The sequence below is a fragment of the Anser cygnoides genome, chromosome 31 (genome assembly GCF_040182565.1).
Source record: "Anser cygnoides isolate HZ-2024a breed goose chromosome 31, Taihu_goose_T2T_genome, whole genome shotgun sequence".
NCBI lineage: Eukaryota > Metazoa > Chordata > Aves > Anseriformes > Anatidae > Anser > Anser cygnoides.
Genome location: NC_089903.1, coordinates 3,109,031 through 3,128,070, shown reverse-complemented (window position 1 = coordinate 3,128,070; position 19,040 = coordinate 3,109,031). Strand labels below are relative to the sequence as shown.

The window sequence follows — 19,040 nt, the reverse complement described above, 5'->3', positions numbered from 1 at the left end:
TCCAGGGAGGGGATCATCCATGCAGCAAGGGATTCATGCACCCTCTTACCTGGCAGGTACTCCTTGTTGTCCATGAGGTTGTGAGAAACTCTAAGGTTCCTGGCCAGGTAGAACACAGGCTTCAGGAAAGTTATTGTCTCATTCCTGAGCTTGACCCATCTGGGGACAACATCAAAGGAGCCAAGGGCAGGAATACGGACACCCTGCAAGTGGAAGAGAACAGAAGGGCCGAAGGTTAAAGATCAGCTGGAGGTGGCCTCATCCAGAGACGGTGCTTCAGGTCCTGCTGTGCCCTTCCCGCTGTTGGGAGCCAGGCTGAGGGGATCCAGGGGCTTCCAGCGACTGGGATCAGCCCTGAGATACCACACCACCTACCACAAGCAACACCGCACTTGTGCGATACCTCTTGGTCTCTTGGTGGGGACTTTTGGGGTGGGTTTCCTGCTTTTGAGGAGGGGAACAAGGGGGACGTGGGTGCCAACCCACCTGGTGAAGCAAGAGGTGCTCCTGGATGTAGACAGACACTGCATCCCAGACAGCTTTTCGATCTGGAAGGCAAAGAAAACCAGGTCACGCTTGCGTCTGGTGGCTGCCACCCTCCCAGCACCCCCAGCCCCGCGTTTTGGTGGCAGATGAAAAAAGCCATCACATCTCCGGCCCCAAACAGAGACCCCCCGGTGGTGACCGCAGAGCCGGGTCCTCCCCACGGAAAGCCCCAAATGTGGGTCAGCCACACTCCTGCGGTGCCGGGTTTGCCCGTACCTTTGGCAGTGGTTTTGGGCATCAAGCGTCCGTGCTTCATCCCATCCCAGAAATCTATCTGGGTCCGCCTCACGCAGGCGGGTTTCACGTTGTCAGCGAAGGTCACTCGCGGGCTCATCCCTGCGCTCGTCCTCTGGACAATCCAGACAGGAGGCTGGCAAGAGCTCCAACCCAAGAGGTCTTGGTGGGCGAAGGGCAGGCATTGCTGCTGCCCCCTTGTGAGGCTGCCCAGGCCGTGGGAGAGACTCGGGCCTCGATTTTAGCAGCTGCGCTGCCTCGCCTCTCGGTGGCTGTAGTTTAAAGACGTTGTAGGTGGGTGCCTCGGGGAGGCTGGCCTCCGAGCTCGCTGGCGATAGTACGGTTATGACAGGGACTGTCAGCGTGGTGGCCTCTCGTGGGTGGGAACGCCTTCCTGCAGCTGTCTTCAGCATTTTGGCTTCACAGAGAAATTTCTCTGGGAAGCAGACGTTGCCTGAGCTCCTTCGTCTGTCCCACCAGATCTGCCTCACAGCAATGACCGCAGCACGGGCACACCAACAGCAGTTGCTGCCCTGTGTCCCCATGGCTGGGCACCCATGGGTGCAAGGAGCAAAGGCTACCGAACCGGAGCAGCGGCCACAGCTGCAAACATACTTACTCAGGAAAGATGATGACACGGCCAGAGAAGGTCAGGGAGGCCACGGGTTCCAGCCGGGACACCACCATGTCCATCAGCTGGGGGACCTGCAGTGGAAGGAGCATGCAGATGGCAAATGTCCCCTGCCTGGCCTCCACTCGGTCCTGGAGGAGCCCAGGGCAGCGGGAGCCGGCAGGACCGCAGCTCTTGGCCACCCCAAGAGGCTGGCCAAGAGCTCCAACCCAAGAGGTCTTGTTGGGCCAAGGGCAAACGTTGCTGCTGCCACCTTGTGAGGCTGCCCAGGCCGTGGGGAAAACAAAACCCTCACCTTTTTGAGGTTCTCCTTCCCAGACAACATCTCCAAGAATTCATAATAGAATTTCATTTGCACCTTTGTGCCTTTGATGAGGAGCACCCCCAGGTCCCTCAGGACGAGGGCAATGTTCTCCCCCTTCCCCAGGCAGTGAGAGATGAGGGACGTGGTGCCTCGGATGCAGCCCTCCACCTTCTTCCAGGACACGGAGGTAGCTGCAGCCACCTCAGCAAATTTGAGGGGTTCCAGCTCCTTATGGCCTGGAAAACCAAACAAGAGGGATGGAGTCGGTCACCCGCAGCCCTTCCTCGCGTGTTCCCCAGGTGCTGCTCATTGCAGTGATCACCCAGAAAGGTTTCGGTTTGGGACCTGCTCCGTGCAGGGGACGCTTTGCTTTTTTTTTGGGAAGCATCTGAGATCCAGGGAGGGGATCATCCATGCAGCAAGGGATTCATGCACCCTCTTACCTGGCAGGTACTCCTTGTTGTCCATGAGGTTGTGAGAAACTCTAAGGTTCCTGGCCAGGTAGAACACAGGCTTCAGGAAAGTTATTGTCTCATTCCTGAGCTTGACCCATCTGGGGACAACATCAAAGGAGCCAAGGGCAGGAATACGGACACCCTGCAAGTGGAAGAGAACAGAAGGGCCGAAGGTTAAAGATCAGCTGGAGGTGGCCTCATCCAGAGACGGTGCTTCAGGTCCTGCTGTGCCCTTCCCGCTGTTGGGAGCCAGGCTGAGGGGATCCAGGGGCTTCCAGCGACTGGGATCAGCCCTGAGATACCACACCACCTACCACAAGCAACACCGCACTTGTGCGATACCTCTTGGTCTCTTGGTGGGGACTTTTGGGGTGGGTTTCCTGCTTTTGAGGAGGGGAACAAGGGGGACGTGGGTGCCAACCCACCTGGTGAAGCAAGAGGTGCTCCTGGATGTAGACAGACACTGCATCCCAGACAGCTTTTTGATCTGGAAGGCAAAGAAAACCAGGTCACGCTTGCGTCTGGTGGCTGCCACCCTCCCAGCACCCCCAGCCCCGCGTTTTGGTGGCAGATGAAAAAAGCCATCACATCTCCGGCCCCAAACAGAGACCCCCCGGTGGTGACCGCAGAGCCGGGTCCTCCCCACGGAAAGCCCCAAATGTGGGTCAGCCACACTCCTGCGGTGCCGGGTTTGCCCGTACCTTTGGCAGTGGTTTTGGGCATCAAGCGTCCGTGCTTCATCCCATCCCAGAAATCTATCTGGGTCCGCCTCACGCAGGCGGGTTTCACGTTGTCAGCGAAGGTCACTCGCGGGCTCATCCCTGCGCTCGTCCTCTGGACAATCCAGACAGGAGGCTGGCAAGAGCTCCAACCCAAGAGGTCTTGGTGGGCGAAGGGCAGGCATTGCTGCTGCCCCCTTGTGAGGCTGCCCAGGCCGTGGGAGAGACTCGGGCCTCGATTTTAGCAGCTGCGCTGCCTCGCCTCTCGGTGGCTGTAGTTTAAAGACGTTGTAGGTGGGTGCCTCGGGGAGGCTGGCCTCCGAGCTCGCTGGCGATAGTACGGTTATGACAGGGACTGTCAGCGTGGTGGCCTCTCGTGGGTGGGAACGCCTTCCTGCAGCTGTCTTCAGCATTTTGGCTTCACAGAGAAATTTCTCTGGGAAGCAGACGTTGCCTGAGCTCCTTCGTCTGTCCCACCAGATCTGCCTCACAGCAATGACCGCAGCACGGGCACACCAACAGCAGTTGCTGCCCTGTGTCCCCATGGCTGGGCACCCATGGGTGCAAGGAGCAAAGGCTACCGAACCGGAGCAGCGGCCACAGCTGCAAACATACTTACTCAGGAAAGATGATGACACGGCCAGAGAAGGTCAGGGAGGCCACGGGTTCCAGCCGGGACACCACCATGTCCATCAGCTGGGGGACCTGCAGTGGAAGGAGCATGCAGATGGCAAATGTCCCCTGCCTGGCCTCCACTCGGTCCTGGAGGAGCCCAGGGCAGCGGGAGCCGGCAGGACCGCAGCTCTTGGCCACCCCAAGAGGCTGGCCAAGAGCTCCAACCCAAGAGGTCTTGTTGGGCCAAGGGCAAACGTTGCTGCTGCCACCTTGTGAGGCTGCCCAGGCCGTGGGGAAAACAAAACCCTCACCTTTTTGAGGTTCTCCTTCCCAGACAACATCTCCAAGAATTCATAATAGAATTTCATTTGCACCTTTGTGCCTTTGATGAGGAGCACCCCCAGGTCCCTCAGGACGAGGGCAATGTTCTCCCCCTTCCCCAGGCAGTGAGAGATGAGGGACGTGGTGCCTCGGATGCAGCCCTCCACCTTCTTCCAGGACACGGAGGTAGCTGCAGCCACCTCAGCAAATTTGAGGGGTTCCAGCTCCTTATGGCCTGGAAAACCAAACAAGAGGGATGGAGTCGGTCACCCGCAGCCCTTCCTCGCGTGTTCCCCAGGTGCTGCTCATTGCAGTGATCACCCAGAAAGGTTTCGGTTTGGGACCTGCTCCGTGCAGGGGACGCTTTGCTTTTTTTTTGGGAAGCATCTGAGATCCAGGGAGGGGATCATCCATGCAGCAAGGGATTCATGCACCCTCTTACCTGGCAGGTACTCCTTGTTGTCCATGAGGTTGTGAGAAACTCTAAGGTTCCTGGCCAGGTAGAACACAGGCTTCAGGAAAGTTATTGTCTCATTCCTGAGCTTGACCCATCTGGGGACAACATCAAAGGAGCCAAGGGCAGGAATACGGACACCCTGCAAGTGGAAGAGAACAGAAGGGCCGAAGGTTAAAGATCAGCTGGAGGTGGCCTCATCCAGAGACGGTGCTTCAGGTCCTGCTGTGCCCTTCCCGCTGTTGGGAGCCAGGCTGAGGGGATCCAGGGGCTTCCAGCGACTGGGATCAGCCCTGAGATACCACACCACCTACCACAAGCAACACCGCACTTGTGCGATACCTCTTGGTCTCTTGGTGGGGACTTTTGGGGTGGGTTTCCTGCTTTTGAGGAGGGGAACAAGGGGGACGTGGGTGCCAACCCACCTGGTGAAGCAAGAGGTGCTCCTGGATGTAGACAGACACTGCATCCCAGACAGCTTTTCGATCTGGAAGGCAAAGAAAACCAGGTCACGCTTGCGTCTGGTGGCTGCCACCCTCCCAGCACCCCCAGCCCCGCGTTTTGGTGGCAGATGAAAAAAGCCATCACATCTCCGGCCCCAAACAGAGACCCCCCGGTGGTGACCGCAGAGCCAGGTCCTCCCCACGGAAAGCCCCAAATGTGGGTCAGCCACACTCCTGCGGTGCCGGGTTTGCCCGTACCTTTGGCAGTGGTTTTGGGCATCAAGCGTCCGTGCTTCATCCCATCCCAGAAATCTATCTGGGTCCGCCTCACGCAGGCGGGTTTCACGTTGTCAGCGAAGGTCACTCGCGGGCTCATCCCTGCGCTCGTCCTCTGGACAATCCAGACAGGAGGCTGGCAAGAGCTCCAACCCAAGAGGTCTTGGTGGGCGAAGGGCAGGCATTGCTGCTGCCCCCTTGTGAGGCTGCCCAGGCCGTGGGAGAGACTCGGGCCTCGATTTTAGCAGCTGCGCTGCCTCGCCTCTCGGTGGCTGTAGTTTAAAGACGTTGTAGGTGGGTGCCTCGGGGAGGCTGGCCTCCGAGCTCGCTGGCGATAGTACGGTTATGACAGGGACTGTCAGCGTGGTGGCCTCTCGTGGGTGGGAACGCCTTCCTGCAGCTGTCTTCAGCATTTTGGCTTCACAGAGAAATTTCTCTGGGAAGCAGACGTTGCCTGAGCTCCTTCGTCTGTCCCACCAGATCTGCCTCACAGCAATGACCGCAGCACGGGCACACCAACAGCAGTTGCTGCCCTGTGTCCCCATGGCTGGGCACCCATGGGTGCAAGGAGCAAAGGCTACCGAACCGGAGCAGCGGCCACAGCTGCAAACATACTTACTCAGGAAAGATGATGACACGGCCAGAGAAGGTCAGGGAGGCCACGGGTTCCAGCCGGGACACCACCATGTCCATCAGCTGGGGGACCTGCAGTGGAAGGAGCATGCAGATGGCAAATGTCCCCTGCCTGGCCTCCACTCGGTCCTGGAGGAGCCCAGGGCAGCGGGAGCCGGCAGGACCGCAGCTCTTGGCCACCCCAAGAGGCTGGCCAAGAGCTCCAACCCAAGAGGTCTTGTTGGGCCAAGGGCAAACGTTGCTGCTGCCACCTTGTGAGGCTGCCCAGGCCGTGGGGAAAACAAAACCCTCACCTTTTTGAGGTTCTCCTTCCCAGACAACATCTCCAAGAATTCATAATAGAATTTCATTTGCACCTTTGTGCCTTTGATGAGGAGCACCCCCAGGTCCCTCAGGACGAGGGCAATGTTCTCCCCCTTCCCCAGGCAGTGAGAGATGAGGGACGTGGTGCCTCGGATGCAGCCCTCCACCTTCTTCCAGGACACGGAGGTAGCTGCAGCCACCTCAGCAAATTTGAGGGGTTCCAGCTCCTTATGGCCTGGAAAACCAAACAAGAGGGATGGAGTCGGTCACCCGCAGCCCTTCCTCGCGTGTTCCCCAGGTGCTGCTCATTGCAGTGATCACCCAGAAAGGTTTCGGTTTGGGACCTGCTCCGTGCAGGGGACGCTTTGCTTTTTTTTTGGGAAGCATCTGAGATCCAGGGAGGGGATCATCCATGCAGCAAGGGATTCATGCACCCTCTTACCTGGCAGGTACTCCTTGTTGTCCATGAGGTTGTGAGAAACTCTAAGGTTCCTGGCCAGGTAGAACACAGGCTTCAGGAAAGTTATTGTCTCATTCCTGAGCTTGACCCATCTGGGGACAACATCAAAGGAGCCAAGGGCAGGAATACGGACACCCTGCAAGTGGAAGAGAACAGAAGGGCCGAAGGTTAAAGATCAGCTGGAGGTGGCCTCATCCAGAGACGGTGCTTCAGGTCCTGCTGTGCCCTTCCCGCTGTTGGGAGCCAGGCTGAGGGGATCCAGGGGCTTCCAGCGACTGGGATCAGCCCTGAGATACCACACCACCTACCACAAGCAACACCGCACTTGTGCGATACCTCTTGGTCTCTTGGTGGGGACTTTTGGGGTGGGTTTCCTGCTTTTGAGGAGGGGAACAAGGGGGACGTGGGTGCCAACCCACCTGGTGAAGCAAGAGGTGCTCCTGGATGTAGACAGACACTGCATCCCAGACAGCTTTTTGATCTGGAAGGCAAAGAAAACCAGGTCACGCTTGCGTCTGGTGGCTGCCACCCTCCCAGCACCCCCAGCCCCGCGTTTTGGTGGCAGATGAAAAAAGCCATCACATCTCCGGCCCCAAACAGAGACCCCCCGGTGGTGACCGCAGAGCCGGGTCCTCCCCACGGAAAGCCCCAAATGTGGGTCAGCCACACTCCTGCGGTGCCGGGTTTGCCCGTACCTTTGGCAGTGGTTTTGGGCATCAAGCGTCCGTGCTTCATCCCATCCCAGAAATCTATCTGGGTCCGCCTCACGCAGGCGGGTTTCACGTTGTCAGCGAAGGTCACTCGCGGGCTCATCCCTGCGCTCGTCCTCTGGACAATCCAGACAGGAGGCTGGCAAGAGCTCCAACCCAAGAGGTCTTGGTGGGCGAAGGGCAGGCATTGCTGCTGCCCCCTTGTGAGGCTGCCCAGGCCGTGGGAGAGACTCGGGCCTCGATTTTAGCAGCTGCGCTGCCTCGCCTCTCGGTGGCTGTAGTTTAAAGACGTTGTAGGTGGGTGCCTCGGGGAGGCTGGCCTCCGAGCTCGCTGGCGATAGTACGGTTATGACAGGGACTGTCAGCGTGGTGGCCTCTCGTGGGTGGGAACGCCTTCCTGCAGCTGTCTTCAGCATTTTGGCTTCACAGAGAAATTTCTCTGGGAAGCAGACGTTGCCTGAGCTCCTTCGTCTGTCCCACCAGATCTGCCTCACAGCAATGACCGCAGCACGGGCACACCAACAGCAGTTGCTGCCCTGTGTCCCCATGGCTGGGCACCCATGGGTGCAAGGAGCAAAGGCTACCGAACCGGAGCAGCGGCCACAGCTGCAAACATACTTACTCAGGAAAGATGATGACACGGCCAGAGAAGGTCAGGGAGGCCACGGGTTCCAGCCGGGACACCACCATGTCCATCAGCTGGGGGACCTGCAGTGGAAGGAGCATGCAGATGGCAAATGTCCCCTGCCTGGCCTCCACTCGGTCCTGGAGGAGCCCAGGGCAGCGGGAGCCGGCAGGACCGCAGCTCTTGGCCACCCCAAGAGGCTGGCCAAGAGCTCCAACCCAAGAGGTCTTGTTGGGCCAAGGGCAAACGTTGCTGCTGCCCCCTTGTGAGGCTGCCCAGGCCGTGGGGAAAACAAAACCCTCAGCAACAAGGTCTCAAATGTGAATCTACAACTTCTCCCTACCACTACCTCAAAGGAGGTTGGAGCAGGGTAGGGATCATTCCAATGATTCTATGGTTCAAAACATTGATTTGGTCTGAAAAATTATCATTTGTGGCCAAAAGTAGGGCTTTTGACCCCCAAAGGGAAGCTTTAGACCATAAAAAGAACCTTTGGGCTGCGAAAATGAGGGCTCAGGTCCTAAGAATGAGACTTCAGGCCGTACAGATGAGGCTTTTGACTCTGAAAATGAGACTTTTGGGTAATTAAGTTATTGGGCTCAAAAAAATGATGATGTGGACATGAAAAGTTGAGGCTTTGAACATTAACATGAGGTTTTGGTTCACATATATGAGACTTGGTGCGCTAAAAATGGAAGTTTGGAAAGACAAAACAGGCTTTGGATCCTAACGTTGGTCCTGACCCTGAAAATGAATCTTTAGACAGTAAAATGAGGCTTTGTACTGACAGACTAATGGTTTTAACCTTAATACTGAGGCTTTGGACTGACCAAATGAGCATTTGGGCCCTAAAAACGTGACTTTGAGTAATGAAAATGAGGCTCTGGACTCTAAAAATGAGGTTTTAGTTACAAACAGACGACACTCTGGTGCCTAAGATGAAGATTTGGATGACAAAAATGAGACTTTAGACTCTAAAATGAGGGTGTGAGCTTAACACTGAGCTTGGATTCTCAGTGGAGGCTCTGGACACTGAAAATGAGGCTTTGAATCCTGAAACTGGAGCTTTGGCCCCTCCAAAAGGGGCTGTGGGGTCAAAGAATGAGGCTCTGTGTCCTAAACATGAGGCTTTGGATTGAGCAAAGGAAGATTTGGGCCCTAAACATGAGGCTTTGGAAACTGAAAATGAGGCTCTGCACTCTAAAAGCAAAAGTTCACATGCTGGTGGAGTTTGTGGTCTGGAGGGTTACGGGCCTGGTGAAGAGTAAAGCCTGGACCTTGAATTTTAGGAGAGCAAAATTCCAGTTGTTTGAAGAATTAGTGGACGAGATGATCCCCTGGGAAATTGTGTGTAGGTGTAAAGGAAATGAATGGAGCTGGCAACTTTTTAAGGACAATTCCGAGAATCAGAGAATCACAGAATATCCTCAGTTGGAAGGGAGCCACAAGGATCGAAGAATCATAGAATGGCTCGGGTTGGAAGGGACCTTAAAGACCATCCAGTTCCAACCCCCCTGCCATGGGCAGGGATGCCACCCACTAGATCAGGATGCCCAGGGCCTCATCCAGCCTGGCCTTGAACACCTCCAGGGATGGGGCATCCACAGCCTCTCTGGGCAACCTGTGCCAGTGCCTCACCACCCTCTGAGTGAAGAATTTCCTCTTAATTTCTAATCTAAATCTCCCCTTTTAGTTTAAAACCCTTCCCTCTTGTCCCGTCATTGTCTGCCCAAGCAAAAATTTGCTCTCCATCTCTTTTATAAACACCCTGTAAGTACTGAAAAGCTGCAACGAGGTGAGGCTCACCGCTCTGTAGTTGCCCAGGTCCTACCCTTTTTAAAAATAAGAGTGATGTTTCCCTTTTTCCAGTCACCAGGGACTCACCTGACTGCCAGCACTCGTCAAATGTGATGGGGAGAGTCTTGGCAACTCCACCAGCCAGTTCCTTCAGGAGCCTGGGATGCACAGCATCGGGTCCCATGGCCTTGTGTATGGTCGTGGTCCTCAGGTGGTCCTGAACCCAACCTTCACTTACAGTCGGAGGGATTTGGGTCCCCCACTCCCTGCCAAAGAGGTTCGGGGACTTGAGAGATGGAGGAAGAGTGACAGCCAGTAAAGACTAGGCAAAAAATAAATGAAATGAAATGAAATAAATAAAAATAAAATAAAATAAAATAAAATAAAATAAAATAAAATAAAATAAAATAAAATAAAATAAAATAAAATAAAATAAAATAAAATAAAATAAAATAAAATAAAATAAAATAAAATAAAATAAAATAAAATAAAATAAAATAAAATAAAATAAAATAAGTAAAAATAAAATGTTGAGTACTTCAGCCGTCCCTGCAAGTCTGGTGGCAGTCCTGTACACTTCCCGGGCCACGTCTCTACGAGCCAACTAGAGAGGACAGGACAAACTAGAGCGATGGGCAATCACCAAGTGTATGAAGTCTGGATTCTCCACCCAGAGGTGGTCGCACACTGGGACAGGCTCCCCAAGGCAGTTGTCACAGCACTGAGCCTGCCGGGGTTCAAGAAGCCTTTGGACAATGCTCTCAGACACGTGGTCTGATTTCTTGGGTGGTCCTTTGGGGACCCAGGAGTTGGATTTGGTGATTCTATCCTCGGCGGCCTCGCTGAGATGATCGGCCTTGGGACGGGTGCGTTGTGCACCCCAGGCCCCCAGTTTTGGGGGCACCCCTGTCTCTGGAAGTTCCCATAAATCCCGAAGGCAGAAGTGGGTTTCACGGGTCCCAAAGGCTCATTTTTGGGATCAGAACTTTGGTTTTAGGTTTCAGAGCTTTCAGCTGAGCATCCACAGCTGCATTTTAAGGGCCCAGACCCTCATTTTTAGAACCCAAAGCCTCCTTTTAGGGTCCAGCCCCCATCTGAAGGGGCCAAGCCAAGCCATGAGCGCCTCTGGCTGTGTTGTCTGAGAAACATTTTGGATTCGTTACGGATGCAATGAGCTAATTCAGACACTAGGTCGAGATATTGTTTTATGTCAGAACTGCACAAGCCTGGGTACCACCGGATGGTTTCCCACCAAGCTGGCACACCTAAAGATTTTCCACGCCACCCTTTGCACAGTCTCTTATCTCTCCATTTATGTGTTAGCACAATCCTCTAGCTCCTAATTGGTTTTGTAATTAGCATACCGCTGACACGACGAAATCATTCCCCGCATCCTCAGAGGGGAAGGGTCCTCTGTCAGGCCAGGGTCTCTCAGTCTAGGGGTGTGATTTTTAGGATTATAATGAGGATAGCTCACAAGAGTTCATATTACAATTTCTTATTGTTGTTTTAAGCCAGTTGTTTCCAACAAGTTGATTTTTAACAAACTCGAGGGCATGCGTGTCCGACTTTTCCTTACAAAATGGTCTTCTTGATTAAATAGTTTTGTAGTTATCCATCCTTTGGATATCCTCAAGGCCTGTCCATCTCTGTGCTTGCCTTAAAAGCATATTTTCCCCCTGACCGAAGTCTTCCTTGACCTCTGGAGCCTGTGAGTGGGGACAGTGGGGTGACGGGGGTGACAGGGAGTGAACTCGCTGTTGTCCCCCCCCTCCAGGCTCCCTGATAACATGCACTCGCTGTCCCCCCCCAACAATCCCCTGGCTGTGGTAAGTGGGGGGGTCCCGGTGTCCCCAGGGGGACCCAGGGCTCTGGGCATTCCTTCTCCAAGGGACCTGTGGGTCCCCAAAGGATCCCAGCACCTGGGTGACCCCAACAGGGTCCTGGATTTCCAGGGGTCCCCAAAATGCACCCAGGCCTGTGGGCACTTCCCAAAAGGGGCCTTGGCACCCAGCTGTCCCCAAAAGGGACCTGGGTGTCCCCAGAGGGGACCTGGGTGTCTGGCTGTGCTCCCAAAAGTGTCCCCAAGGGACCCTGGGCTCTAGGTGACACCTGAAAAATATCCATGTGTCCCCAGAGGGACATGGGTGTCCCCAGAAGGCACCCAGACCTCCAGCTGCTCCTTCCCTGAAGGACTTGGCTGTCCTCAAAAGAGACCTGGATGACCCCAAAAAGGAACCTTGGCCCCTAGCTGTCCCCAAAAGGGTCCTGGATGACCCCAAAAAGGGACGCTGGTCCCCAGCTGTCCCCAAAAGGGGCTTGGGTGTCCCCAAATAAAATTGGGTGTCCCCAAAAAGGGACCCTGGCACCCAGCTGTCCCCAAAAGGGGCTTGGGTGTCCCCAAATAAAATTGGGTGTCCCCAAAAAGGGACCCTGGCACCCAGCTGTCCCCAAAAGGGTCCTGGATGACCCCAAAAAGGGACGCTGGCCCACAGCTTTCCCCAGAATGGGTTTGGGTGTCCCCAGAGGGACATCTAGCTGTCCCCAAAAGAGAGCTGGGTGTCTGGGTGTGCTCCCAAAAGGGGCCTGTGACCTGGCCACTGATCGAGCAGGCACGAACAATCGCGTGGATAATTAAGGGCAGCCTGCCAGGTAAGGCGGTGGATGAAACCTTGCTGGCTGCACGGCCGGGGCACACGGGGCATCGCCTCCGTGCTCAAAAGCCAGGTCCATGGAGCCAGCCCAAAGCTGGGGCAATCTGGGTGATGGCTGCAACGAGCAGCGCGTGGGGAACAAAGAAGGCAGTAAGCACTTCCTCCGTTTAGGCTGAAACCCACTTTTATGGCCCAAGCCCTCCTTTAAGTGTCTCAACCCCCCACTTTGAAGTTCCAAAGCCTCATTCTGAGTATCCCCAGTCTCATTCTTGGGTTCAAACACCAACATTGAAAGCTCAGTGCCTCATTTTGAGAGTGGAAAGCAGCCATATAAGGTCCAAACCTGCCTTTTTGGGGGGGTCTAAAGCCTCTCCTGCTGTTTCAGAGCATACTTAGAGGGGCCAGAAGCTGGCCCCAATACTGGGCCTTGGGGGACAGCACCAGTGACCGGCCTCCAGCTGGATTTAACCCCATTCACCACGACTCTTTGGGCCCAGTTTTTAACCCAACGAAGCGTACACCCATCCAGGCCTGGAGCAGCCATTTTCTCCAGGAGAAAGCTGTGGGAAATGGGGTCAAAAGCCCTACTGAAGTCTAAGTAGACCGCATCCGCAGCCTTTCCCTCATCCACTGAGCGTGTCACCTTGCTGTAGAAGGAGATGAGGTTTGTCAGTCAGGACCTGCCTTTGATAAACCCATGCTGACTGGGCCTGATCGCCTGGTTGTCCTGTAAGTGCCATGTGGTGGCACTCAGGATAATCTGCTCCATGAGCTTCCCTGGTACCGAGGTCAGACTGACAGGCCTGCAGTTCCCCGGATCCTCCTTCTGCCCCTCCTTGTAGATGGGCGTCACATTTGCTAGCCGCCAGTCAACTGGGACCTCCCCAATAGCCAGGACTGCTGACAAGTGATGGAGAGTGGCTTGCGAGCACTTCTGCCAGCTCCCTCAGCACCCTCAGAGGGATCCCATCCAGCCCCATCGACTTGCACGCATCTAAATGGAGTAGCCCTCGGGGGGCTGAGTACCCAGGGAACAACTGATCCTGCTGGTACATACTGAGGCAAAGACGGAATTAAGCACCTCCACCTTTTCATTATCTCCTGTCTCTGTTTCCCTCCACATAACATAAAGGATGGAGATTCTCCTTAGTCCTCCCTTTCTTATTTATGTATTGCTAAAAACATTTTGATTGTCTTTAACAGCAATAGCCAGATTGAGCTCCAGCTGGGCTTTGGCCCTTCTAATTTTGTCCCTGCCCAGCCTCAAAACATCTTTGTAGTCCTCATAAGTGACCTGCTCCTTCTTCCCAAGGCCATAATCCCTCTTTTTCTTCTCAAGCTGTAGCCACAGCTGGAGTGTCAAAGCCTGATGTTTTGGGCCTGAGGGTCAAAGGCCTAATGCTTTGGTCTGAAACCCTCCTTTTTACGGCACAAGGCCTCCAACTGTTCAGCCCCTCATGTTGAACTCCCAAAGCCTCATTCAAAGTACCTGGAGTCTCATTTTGGGTTGAAACACCAGTATTGAAAGGTCAAAGCCTTCTTTTGGGAATGGGCGGTTTCATAATCTGCTCCATGAGCTTCCCTGGCACCGAGGTCACACTGACAGGCCTGCAGTTCCCCGGATCCTCCTTCTGGCCCTTCTTGTAGATGGGCATCACATTTGCTGGCTGCCAGTCGGCTGGGACCTCCCTGAAACAGCCCTCCCTGGGCTGGTTCTTCCTCCATTTCCCCTCCTCAGGCCGTGTCCTGGCAGCCATGCCAGGGGCCTGCAGAAATGGGGGAGCCGAGGTGGGAGGTGGCAGAAATGGGGGAGCCTTTTGGAGTGCCCCTGGCCTGGCCTTCGGAGTGCGGAGCTTCATTTTAGGACCCAGAGGCCTACTGGGGAGTCAGAGCCCTCCTTGTGGTGACCACGCACTGCTTTTGAGTGCCCAAATGGTTTGGGCTGAAACCCTTGTTTCTATGGCCCATGCCCTCCTTTAAGTGTTTAAACCCCACACTGAAGTGCCAAAGCCCAATTTGTAGTATCTAGAGTCTCAACACCAATGTGGAAAGCTGAAAGCCTCATTTTGAGAGTGGAAAGCAGCCATATAATGTCCAAACCCAACTTTTTCAGTTCAAAAGCCTCTCCTGCTGCTTCAGAGCATATTAGAGGGGCCAACTTCTCTTTTACAACGTCCAAAACCCCATTCTTTGTGTCAAAAACTTCAATTTTGTAGACTGACAGCTAATTTCTAGGGTCCACATCCTCTGCTGAAGTGTCCAAAACCTGATTTTTGGGCACAATCTCCCATTACTTAGTGCAAACGCTCATTTTTTTTTTGCTGGTGGTGATGTCATTGGTCGTCATGTCAGCGGTGGCCGTGTCACAGCAGAGCGGTGGCGGTGTCACAGTGGCCCCGTGACACGGCCTGGCTGGGGGGGGTACAAAAGGGGGAGGTGGGCGCCGGGTCCTGCATCCTGGATTGTCCGGAGGACGAGCGCAGGGATGAGCCCGCGAGTGACCTTCGCTGACAACGTGAAACCCGCCTGCGTGAGGCGGACCCAGATAGATTTCTGGGATGGGATGAAGCACGGACGCTTGATGCCCAAAACCACTGCCAAAGGTACGGGCAAACCCGGCACCGCAGGAGTGTGGCTGACCCACATTTGGGGCTTTCCGTGGGGAGGACCCGGCTCTGCGGTCACCACCGGGGGGTCTCTGTTTGGGGCCGGAGATGTGATGGCTTTTTTCATCTGCCACCAAAACGCGGGGCTGGGGGTGCTGGGAGGGTGGCAGCCACCAGACGCAAGCGTGACCTGGTTTTCTTTGCCTTCCAGATCAAAAAGCTGTCTGGGATGCAGTGTCTGTCTACATCCAGGAGCACCTCTTGCTTCACCAGGTGGGTTGGCACCCACGTCCCCCTTGTTCCCCTCCTCAGAAGCAGGAAACCCACCCCAAAAGTCCCCACCAAGAGACCAAGAGGTATCGCACAAGTGTGGTGTTGCTTGTGGTAGGTGGTGTGGTATCTCAGGGCTGATCCCAGTCGCTGGAAGCCCCTGGATCCCCTCAGCCTGGCTCCCAACAGCGGGAAGGGCACAGCAGGACCTGAAGCACCGTCTCTGGATGAGGCCACCTCCAGCTGATCTTTAACCTTCGGCCCTTCTGTTCTCTTCCACTTGCAGGGTGTCCGTATTCCTGCCCTTGGCTCCTTTGATGTTGTCCCCAGATGGGTCAAGGTTGGGAATGAGACAATAATTTTCCTGAAGCCTGTGTTCTACCTGGCCAGGAACCTTATAGTTTCTCACAACCTCACGGACAACAAGGAGTACCTGCCAGGTAAGAGGGTGCATGAATCCCTTGCTGCATGGATGATCCCCTCCCTGGATCTCAGATGCTTCCCAAAAAAAAAGCAAAGCGTCCCCTGCACGGAGCAGGTCCCAAACCGAAACCTTTCTGGGTGATCACTGCAATGAGCAGCACCTGGGGAACACGCGAGGAAGGGCTGTGGGTGACCGACTCCATCCCTCTTGTTTGGTTTTCCAGGCCATAAGGAGCTGGAACCCCTCAAATTTGCTGAGGTGGCTGCTGCTGCCTCCGTGTCCTGGAAGAAGGTGGAGGGCTGCATCCGAGGCACCACGTCCCTCATCTCTCACTGCCTGGGGAAGGGGGAGAACATCGCCCTCGTCCTGAGGGACCTGGGGGTGCTCCTTATCGAAGGCACAAAGGTGCAAATGAAATTCTATTACGAATTCTTGGAGATGTTGTCTGGGAAGGAGAACCTCAAAAAGGTGAGGGTTTTGTTTTCCCCACGGCCTGGGCAGCCTCACAAGGGGGCAGCAGCAATGCCTGCCCTTGGCCCACCCATACCTCTTGGGTTGGATCTCTTGGCCAGCCTCTTGGGGTGGCCAAGAGCTGCGGTCCTGCCGGCTCCCGCTGCCCTGGGCTCCTCCAGGACCGAGTGGAGGCCAGGCAGGGGACATTTGCCATCTCCATGCTCCTCCACTGCAGGTCCCCGAGTTGTTGGAGATGGTGGTGTCCCGGCTGGAACCCGTGGCCTCCCTGACCTTCTCTGGCCGTGTCATCATCTTTCCTGAGTAAGTATGTTTGCAGCTGTGGCCGCTGCTCCGGTTCAGTAGCATTTGCTCCTTTGCCCTCATGGGTGCCCAGCCATGGGGACACAGGGCAGCAACTGCTGTTGGTGTCCCCATGCTGCGGTAATTGCTGTGAGGTAGATCTGGTGGGACAGACAGAGGAGCTCAGGCAACATCTGCTTCCCATCGAGGGCTGGGCTTCTTTGCTGGGTGACCCCATTCCTCAGGACAGTCCCTGGGGATGGGGCCTTTACGGCAACGTGAAAATGTCTCCGTGAGCGGGTGATCGTGGGGAGCGGCAAGGGCTGGTGGTGCCATGGGTCATGTCAATCTCTTCTCCTTGTGCCAGGTTTGAAATGGAGAGTGTGCCCAAACCACCACCACGCAGAGGCCATCTCAAGGCCCATGATGGTGACATGCAGAAGAAGGAAGGAGCTTTGCCAGCTCTCGGGCAGGGCGAGAAAGGTAAAGCAGCTTCTGGCTCCTTTCCACAGCGTGGGCTGCCCGCTTTTGTGATCTGTGGGGAAAATCTCTTCTGTGGTGATGCTGACGATGTCTTTCCTTCACAATTCCAGTGGGATTTTTGTCCCTCAGCCGCTCACAGATGACAACACAAGCGGCCTCTCAGCAGTGGGAAAAGGCGGAGATAAAGCAGAGGACGGCCTTATTCACGTGAGGATGGAGGGAGTGGAGGGGTGGGATGGGGCTGCCAGGAGCCCCCCAGCCATGGGGGCTGCCTGGGGGGCGCAGGCTGTGGCCGCAAAGCCGTCGCTCACTCAGGCAGAGCTGACCCGGATTTTCCTTTCAGCAAGCTACCAGCGATCCCGGAGCAGCTTCCTCAGAAGGGCAGAGGCCCACCACAGGGCAAATCTGCAGGCGGAGGCCAAGCAGGAGACCTGGGCCGAGCAAAGGCAGCCAAAGGCTGGAGGTTCGGAGGGGAAGGAGCAGAGAAATTTCTCTGTGAAGCGAAAATGCTGAAGACAGCTGCAAGAAGGCACTCCCACCCTCGAGAGCCCACCACGCTGACAGTCCCTGTCATAACCATACTGTCGCCAGCGAGCTCGGAGGCCAGCCTCCCCGAGGCACCCACCTACAACGTCTTTAAACTACAGCCACCGAGAGGCGAGGCAGCGCAGCTGCTAAAATCGAGGCCCGAGTCTTTCTGGTCGCTGATGAAAGAACCTCAGAAGAAGGTGCTGTCAGCACACAGCACAAAGAGCCCCCAGCCGCTGCCACCGCTGTGCGAAGCGCCCGTGTCACTGCAGCCCCATCCACCAAAGGGCAGACCAGGGATCTCCAGGACGGAGAGGCCCTGGCCACACTGATCAGGGCTTGCAGTGCCCTGAGGAGAGATCGTTCCTCTGGAGGTGGCCGGACAGGTATGGGATTCGAAGAACCATAGGAGCATTTAGGTTGGAAAAGACCTCTGACTGTTGATCAAGTGTTGATCGGAGTTGATCAAGTCCAACCATGAACCTAGCACTGCCAAGTCTGCCACTAAACGATGTCTGTAAGCAGCAGATCCCCACATCTTTTGAATACCTCCAGTGATGGCGACTCAGCAACATCCCCGGGCCCCTGTTCCAATGCCCTACAAGGCTTTCAGTGAAGAAATGTTTCCTAATATCCAACCTTAACCTCCCCTGGTGCAACTTGAGGCCATTTCCTTGGCCTGTTGCTTGTTGTGTGGGAGAAGAGACCGATCCCTACCCTGCTCCAACCTCCTTTGAGGCGGTGGCAGGGAGAAGCTGTAGGTTCACATTTGAGTCACTGCTGGGTGCTGTCTCCTTGTAGGAAGGCAGAGTTTTGTGGGCAGTGGGGGCTGTTGGGAGCCCCCTCGGTGCTGGTCGATGGAATGGCTGCGTTCCCTGCAGCCGTTAGACACAAGTCCCTCCTTTTGCAGTGCTGTCCTCCCTTCTGCTGACACGCAGACACACCAGGCCACGTCTCCTGTCAGCGCGGGGAAGGCCTAACAAAGCAGGAGGCTGCTCGCGGCCAGAGGGGAGAGGGTTTGTCTGCAGCTGGGTGCTGCTTTGGAGGCGTGTTGGGAAGAGAAGGGCTTTTTGGGTGGGCCTGGCAGAGCTTAGGAGCAAAACCCTGCTGCTGGCCGGGGTCTGGTGAAGGGGTAAAGAGAGGGAGGGAAATGGCGGCCCTGCCCTCGCTGTTGTGGCCTGAAGCCATGCCCGGGGTCTGCGTGGGGGCAAAGAGCTCCAAAAAGTGGCAGTGCTGACTCAGAGGCGTTTCTCTTGTTTTCCAGAGATCCATCAGTCTTTGGACCACAAGGAGCGAGATGGTGGAAATCATAAAGAATGTCTTGCGAAAGATGCTTGAGTTCTCATTTGTTCACAATGCGGTCTCACCAGTATCAGGAGGAAGTTTTCCATGGGGGCTGTGGCTCTGCAATCAGCCCAAGCCGTGCTGGGATCAGGGCTGTTGCAGGGAGGTGAGGCTGGTGTGGAAGCCCTGCTCTCCTCCATCCCAGGACTGCATCTCCAGCACGTCGGGGACCATGCATACGCCCCCCATGCCCAACCCAGGAGGACTGATGTTGGTTGGTGGGAGGCCAGGGGCGATCCCACCGGGACGGACAGGTGGTGGGCGCTCTGTGGATCCTTGAGATGAAAGAGGAAAAGGATCCTTGTGGGCATATTACTTCATGTGATCTTGTGGAAAATGGATCTGGGTGTGAAATGTCAGTGCTGCCCATTCCTTTCTGGTGTGGTGACTTAGGAAGTGAGCTCTTAGTTGGTCTGCTTCCTATTTTTGGTGCGGTTTTTGGCTTAGGGTCA

At 55.4% G+C, this 19,040-nt stretch overlaps 4 protein-coding genes across 8 annotated transcripts; 1 reads left to right on the top strand and 3 right to left on the bottom strand.

Moving 5' to 3' along the window:
* Positions 1 to 53: 53 nt before the first annotated feature.
* LOC136787838 (coiled-coil domain-containing protein 81-like) lies at positions 54 to 3,002 on the bottom strand. Of its 3 annotated transcripts, XM_066985194.1 has the most exons (7): positions 2,872 to 3,002; positions 2,596 to 2,657; positions 2,159 to 2,312; positions 1,707 to 1,951; positions 763 to 1,485; positions 487 to 548; positions 56 to 203 (listed from the first exon to the last, which is right to left on the bottom strand). In XM_066985194.1, the coding sequence occupies exons 1-5, from the start codon at positions 2,987 to 2,989 to the stop codon at positions 1,396 to 1,398; spliced, it is 669 nt and encodes a 222-aa protein (XP_066841295.1). In that variant the 5' UTR covers positions 2,990 to 3,002; the 3' UTR covers positions 56 to 203; positions 487 to 548; positions 763 to 1,395. The 3 variants fall into 3 exon arrangements, with proteins under 3 accessions (XP_066841293.1, XP_066841295.1, XP_066841294.1); XM_066985192.1 differs by having other exon boundaries at positions 54 to 203; positions 763 to 1,951; XM_066985193.1 differs by lacking the exons at positions 56 to 203; positions 487 to 548 and having other exon boundaries at positions 736 to 1,951.
* A 493-nt stretch (positions 3,003 to 3,495) lies between these two features.
* LOC136787839 (coiled-coil domain-containing protein 81-like) lies at positions 3,496 to 5,110 on the bottom strand. 2 transcript variants are annotated; one of them, XM_066985196.1, is made up of 5 exons: positions 4,981 to 5,110; positions 4,705 to 4,766; positions 4,268 to 4,421; positions 3,816 to 4,060; positions 3,496 to 3,594 (listed from the first exon to the last, which is right to left on the bottom strand). In XM_066985196.1, exons 1-5 carry the CDS (start codon positions 5,096 to 5,098, stop codon positions 3,505 to 3,507), a joined length of 669 nt encoding a protein of 222 aa, XP_066841297.1. In that variant the 5' UTR covers positions 5,099 to 5,110; the 3' UTR covers positions 3,496 to 3,504. The 2 variants fall into 2 exon arrangements, with proteins under 2 accessions (XP_066841297.1, XP_066841296.1); XM_066985195.1 differs by having other exon boundaries at positions 3,582 to 4,060.
* Positions 5,111 to 5,604: 494 nt separating this feature from the next.
* LOC136787840 (coiled-coil domain-containing protein 81-like) lies at positions 5,605 to 7,939 on the bottom strand. Of its 2 annotated transcripts, XM_066985198.1 has the most exons (5): positions 7,090 to 7,936; positions 6,814 to 6,875; positions 6,377 to 6,530; positions 5,925 to 6,169; positions 5,605 to 5,703 (listed from the first exon to the last, which is right to left on the bottom strand). In XM_066985198.1, the coding sequence occupies exons 1-5, from the start codon at positions 7,205 to 7,207 to the stop codon at positions 5,614 to 5,616; spliced, it is 669 nt and encodes a 222-aa protein (XP_066841299.1). In that variant the 5' UTR covers positions 7,208 to 7,936; the 3' UTR covers positions 5,605 to 5,613. The 2 variants fall into 2 exon arrangements, with proteins under 2 accessions (XP_066841299.1, XP_066841298.1); XM_066985197.1 differs by having other exon boundaries at positions 5,691 to 6,169; positions 7,090 to 7,939.
* A 6,708-nt stretch (positions 7,940 to 14,647) lies between these two features.
* Positions 14,648 to 18,664, top strand: LOC136787831 (coiled-coil domain-containing protein 81-like). Its single transcript, XM_066985172.1, has 9 exons — positions 14,648 to 14,783; positions 14,998 to 15,059; positions 15,343 to 15,496; positions 15,704 to 15,948; positions 16,169 to 16,254; positions 16,601 to 16,716; positions 16,827 to 16,923; positions 17,060 to 17,630; positions 18,509 to 18,664. Exons 1-8 carry the CDS (start codon positions 14,666 to 14,668, stop codon positions 17,574 to 17,576), a joined length of 1,395 nt encoding a protein of 464 aa, XP_066841273.1. The 5' UTR covers positions 14,648 to 14,665; the 3' UTR covers positions 17,577 to 17,630; positions 18,509 to 18,664.
* The last annotated feature ends 376 nt before the right edge of the window (positions 18,665 to 19,040 follow it).